This window comes from Rhinopithecus roxellana, chromosome 1 (genome assembly GCF_007565055.1).
Source record: "Rhinopithecus roxellana isolate Shanxi Qingling chromosome 1, ASM756505v1, whole genome shotgun sequence".
Classification (NCBI taxonomy): Eukaryota; Metazoa; Chordata; class Mammalia; order Primates; family Cercopithecidae; genus Rhinopithecus; species Rhinopithecus roxellana.
This window is the reverse complement of record NC_044549.1, coordinates 110,851,807-110,857,806: the sequence shown is the minus strand read 5'-3', so window position 1 is coordinate 110,857,806 and position 6,000 is coordinate 110,851,807. Positions and strand designations below refer to the sequence as shown.

The 6,000-nt window shown below is 33.4% G+C and overlaps 1 protein-coding gene across 15 annotated transcripts in view; it reads right to left on the bottom strand.

The window, feature by feature from the left end:
- Nucleotides 1-410: 410 nt before the first annotated feature.
- Nucleotides 411-6,000, bottom strand: part of PLSCR1 (phospholipid scramblase 1) — a 28,783-nt gene continuing 23,193 nt past the window's right edge. For all 15 annotated transcript variants that reach the window (XM_030929188.1, XM_010363389.2, XM_010363391.2 and 12 more), the window contains 2 exons: nucleotides 2,231-2,392; nucleotides 411-1,332 (listed from right to left, as the gene is read on the bottom strand). In XM_030929188.1, the coding sequence (XP_030785048.1) occupies nucleotides 1,276-1,332; nucleotides 2,231-2,392 (219 nt within the window). In that variant the 3' untranslated portion in view covers nucleotides 411-1,275. The remainder of the gene's footprint in view (nucleotides 1,333-2,230; nucleotides 2,393-6,000) is intronic.

The window sequence follows — 6,000 nt, the reverse complement described above, 5'->3', positions numbered from 1 at the left end:
TGGTGGAGGGCAGCTGTCCCACGTGACAAGACAGAGGGCTCACTGAGCTGTTAACACTTAAGCCGTCCATAGACAGCAGAGCTAAAAGAGCACTGTAACACACCTTCTGGGGCTTCAGGAATCGCAGGCAACCGCACCTGGTTGCTACCACAGGGCCTGCACGGAGTTTGCTCTTGCCTGTGCCAAAGGTCAGCCAGTTCCAGTGCTTGTGCACTCCAGTTCCTGCCTTGTTTGCCTGCGCACTCCCTCCCAGGAGGAGTTGAGAGTGGCAGGCTGAGTAAACAAGACACCCCTTCTCGAGTCCCAGGAAGGGGTCAGGGAAATATCCTGCTTCAAATGTACCATCATTTAACTGAATGAGTGTTCAAAATACCATCTGAACATATTTTGTTTAAAAAACAAGTCAAATATACAAAAAAATCAAGTTTTTATTTCAAATATTTGAATCTAATAGATCATTATTTAGGTTTATTTTCTGTGAATATATATATATAATATTATATTTAATTAACATCTGAGTAATCTCAATTACCATTTTCTAGAAAGGATAGAGTATAAAAGCTATACATTTCATATATAAATATTAACTTTCAAAAGTTATAATAGTATGAGTTTTAGAGTGAAAGAGTGTTTAAAATGTGCCTTTCTTTGGACAAGAATCATTTTGTTCTTTACTAACAATAATTTAAAAATTGGTAATTTAATATCTCATGAATATGAATGTATCATTTATGGCACAGCTTAGCTTCTGGGAGAAGTGAAGTGTAGCATAATTTCTTGAAGATTAAAAAAATACATTTAACTTTTTAAAGATAATATACATATTGAATATTATTTGAACATAAGAGTAAAGAAAATTATCTTTGAACTTTTTTGAATATATGGCATTTGCAAAATAACATTAGCTCTTATGCATGAAATAAATTGTAACTAGATTTAAAATATAATTTATATAAAAATTAATAAGGCCTTAGTTAATATTTGGTAGTAAAATGGACAGTGGATCAGAGATCATAATTCAAAGCAGTTTTTCACAGGAAGTTTCATTAATAAATGCAAAAACTCAGATGTCCTTTTTCTCAAATTCACAATAAGTATTAAAAAATGTACAAAAACCTCTATAAACAGTTATACAGATGATAAACTATAATTTGAAAAGCAAAAGTATACAATCAGAGCTACAGGCATTACAGCTTAATTCACACAGGTATGAGTTTAGATAGTCTCAATCAATTTACGGACTTCAGATTTCCTGAGGAGACTTTCACTAATCCACTACCACACTCCTGATTTTTGTTCCTGGCTGCCAGTGCTTTCAAAAAACATGAAATCCTAGATAAAAACAAAAATATACAAATGAATTTTCAGCAACAAAATAGAGATCAATTATCAGATGTAGAAATACTAAGGGATCTAGTGAAACACAATAACATATCTGTTAAAAAATTAAATGTAATAAACACAGAAAAGTTCTATAATTATATAAGTTCTACCTTTAGCTTTCCATTTTAATAATAAATTTTATAATTCTATTAATGTATTGATACCTGTATGAATTTAATTAATCTTCCGGTCATTTTCTCTAAATGTGACTTTTTCTCTATCCCCATAATTCTCATCTTTGGCTGCATATTGGAACCACCTGGAGCAGTATATGAACTTCGAAGTTTGACTCAGTTGAACTGAGGTATGGACTAGTACTTACAGTTTTTAAAGGTCCCTAAGTGATTCTAATGTGAAGACAATTTCAGAATCACTGGTATATCCAATTATCTCCTGCAATTTGGTAGTTAGGTCTACACACTTGAGTGAATGCACACTCTTACTGTAGTTCATACTCCTATATTAGATGGTTTAATTTAATTACTATGAGTCATGGTAAAGTTTCCTTGTTTCACTAAATTTTTTCCACATATGCCCACTTTCAACTTCTTCCTCAAAGTATCTAGGAGATGGCTGATTTAAGGGGAGACTAAAATCTCTCCTTAGTATGCTTCCTTAGTCCCTCTCTTGCCATGTGAATATTCATAGACTCTTCAGAAAGAAACTAGTCACCTGCGACCCCAGAGTGTCAGGATCAAATAGAATTTCAGAGCTAGGATTAAATGGGAATCCTGATTTAAAATCTATAAATTTTAAAATGTCATTTTGAAATATACACTTTACTGGATCATTTCAGAATGAACCTAGAGAAAGCATCTATAATCAAGATTAATAAGAACAGACTTACAATGAGAAAACAGGCACCAATCATTACAGCTTTCATTTTAACATCAAGGTCTAAAGGGAACTGGATTCCAAAGTTATCAGCATCTGTAAATGCCTCTCTCAAAATTCCAGTCCAGTGCTTGGAAATTTTGCCAACCACACACTGTTCATCAAGAGATTTAATCTAAATTGAAAAAATAGTATTACATATTTTTAGGAAACTTATAGCAAAAGTACTTTCAAATTTGAAGATGAAACAAATATGGTATTAAAATTATGTGCCATATGTAACCATGAACATGTAACCCTCATTAGATAACTAGAGGCTCTGGTATCTATTTATAGATATATGAAAAAAACTGTTTCATTATATAGAGAAATTATACGAAAGTAGTTTTTCTGAAATATTTAACAATTTCTATTTTATATTAATAGACATTAATAAATTATTTGAATTGACTCAAAACAAAATTTAAGCAAAAAAGGATATAAATATGAAATGTTTATGTGATGACATTTCTGGAAGCCATCAGGAAGGTAATGAACAAAACTCCTATTAGACTTCTGGTTTAGGAGAAGCACAGTTTACATACACCAAAAGATTAAATATTGATGAAAAGGCTTATTACCACCCACTATGAGTTACAAACAGGAAATGCTAAGCGCCTAGAAAAGATTAGCAGTTTGGAGTAAAGGCAAATACCAGTAAGTAACTTGATGAAATGCCCCATGCCAAGGGCTGAAGTAACAGTGGATAACTAGTGGGGTGTGAATAATAAAAGACGAAGAGTGTATAAACAAATGAGCTCCAAAGTAGCAATTTTCTAATTTTACAATTCTGCCTGAGGAAAGTTCAGGGCCATCATATAGGGTTGAATGGACTGTGCTCAGACTAAGGCAACTTCTCTAGGAGGGCAGGGGGGGACTGAATGTAGCTGAAATTCACAAAACTAGGTATATCTATAGTTGTGTTAACAGAGGAGTGTCCTTTTCAGCTAAATAAATGTGGGGAATCTAAAAACATTTGACTCATTTTATTTTGGTACAAGTGGGTAGTTTGTAAAATACCAGAAATAAACATCGAATATGAAACTGATAGCATAACACTGTTCATCAAATATTCATTTCATTCCCTCTCCTTCTGTATGGCCAGTATACTTCCTGTTCCTTCATAATTAGGCTTGGCCATGTTACTTGTTTGAACAATGGGTGTTAGCAGATATGACATGAGTAGTGTCCTTAAACTGGGCTAAGTGCTTTGGCCTGGCTTATGATCTTCAGTGACAAGCCACTAGAAAAGCATGACTCAGGTAGCTGCTGCTGCCACAGCCACAGAACAAACATACCTGGAGCAGACTGAGGTTAACATGCACCCTAAATCACTGCTTAAGTACATCCACTGAAACACAGCTGACCTGCACACCCCTAAGCAGGAGCATGAACACTTGTTGCAAGCAGCTGAGTTTTAGGGATCATGTGTAATGAAATACTACCATGGTGAAATAAACGAATACAAATCCTTTCTTGTACATGTTAGTATTTTTCTGCTAATAGCTGTCATTGAAGGATTTGAAGCTAGTAATGAAAACTCTGTTTTATTTTTTTAATTCTGAAATTTAAAAAAAATGAAAAACGCAGCTGACAACTTACTAGCCACTGTAAACCCAACACTATACAGATAAAGACATTAACATTTGCCCTTTTTGATTACTACAGCAAGAAATTTAAAGAAGTAGAGAATATATTTTTTTGTGGCAAGGACAAGAAATGCAAATAATGATCTTCAACCAATAACTTATCAGGACTAGATAATTTTTAGCTAAATTGTAGACATTTTGGAATAGAAAATCACTATAATAAAATTTCAACATTTGGAAATAATAAATTGGTATTGTATAATGTTAAACTTTTAAATCCATAAACGTAATACTATTTGGTAAAAGTATTCTATAAAGAAAACCATAGATTCATCTCACAATGCAAATATAAATGCAAAATACTGAAATATGATGACAGCATATAGGATCTAGGTATGTAGCAAAGAAATATAAAAAGTGTATCATGAGTATATTAATAGTAGCTGGTAAGCTATTTTATTTACTTACTAATGATTTATTTATTTACTATTATGCCCAATTTTTATGTAAAAAAACTAAAGCAAAGAGAAGTGAAAAAATTTGTTTAAGGTCACACAGATAAGTGTTGTGAAGATGGGTTTCAAACCTGGGTATCTGGCTCCAGTGTCTATACTCTTGACCATTACGATTGTCTGCTTTTTAAAAACATACTTATTGAATACTAATGAAAATCTAGTTGAGAGGGCAGGAAAAAAAAATCTGTGGGCTGTAGTTGACCATATAGAATTTATCACCACTCAGGATCAGTTTCTGTATTTTGAGATTCCTGAAACACAACAGTGGCAGGAATTCAGATTTCAAGCTCATAGACAGAACTGACTTGGTATATCAGTTTCGTGTGGCCATATTTTTCCCTCTACCAAGAGTCCTTGAAGGAGACAGACTCTCTTGTTATCTATATTGGATAAAAGGTCTACTAGGCTCTCTCTTACTCACCATTGAGATAACCTTCTTAGAGATTCAATTACTATCTGTTTGCTGAAAACTCTCATTCTTTTCCTCTACATAACTAAAATCCAACATGACTGTATTCAAGTCATTAACTTCCCATATATATTTTATATAATCAACTAGAGCCCATTGATTATATTTTACTGATCCCTGACCTAGATGTGTATTAATATTTGATACCTTACTTTTTAAAAAGCAGATTATCATAATGGTCAAGAGGACACAAATCAAGTGTTTTTCCTCCAAGATTCTTAACTTGGCCAATGTAATATCAGAATAATAACACATCAAGTTTATCTCCAAAATTTTTTCATCCTCAATTGACATCAAATCCATGAATTAGTTTCCACATAGTACACCGATAAAATGCCTATTGAGTTATTCTTTGTTTTAGATGACTCCTGCCCCTGCTGTGGAACAGGCTTTTATTTTTTTTATTACTTCAAGTTTCCATGCCCAGTGGCACCCTGGTGGATTTCCTGTTCCTTAGTGGTCCCTCATACAAATAATTTCTGCTTTGAGGTGTCACAGTTTCCATTGTCAGCCCTACGGAAAATTCTTCAAGTGACTATTTCTCAATTCTTTCCATGAGAGTACCTTGATATCATCATTCTGGATAAATAGAAGAAAAGTTAATTTATTACATGGAATGGATGCTTCAAGGTATCCATCAAGAAAGGCTGCTACATGAAACATAAATTCTTTAGTATCAAATATAAGGATTACACAATGCTTATCCAGTGTTTTCATTTATTTACTGAAAGTAAAATTTATGCCAGCCAAACTTCTGTTAATATTGTTCCTTGAATGAGAAATGATTTTTTACTTCTCTGGAGGTAGGATAGAGATTCCATCCCTTACATGAAGAAGTGCTATTATGCATACCCCTATATATAAAATTTTATACATCCATATTATGGACACATATACATACACACACTATACAATCCCTTTACAAGAGCCTTTTTAAAGTTTCTACATCACCTCCTCCTTAGAACTGCAAATCTCTGTCATTAGATTATTAAGTCAATGAGGGAAAGGATTCATCTTTGTATAGCTGAGGTCTGACAGAGTGAATCAAATACCATATGATTAAAGAAGGCAGACAGATCACATAAATGAATGACACTGGATATTGAAAAACCTCAGTAAGGGGTGGAGACAGTGATAAGAGTTCCCATGTCATTATTACAAGGGGCAGCCC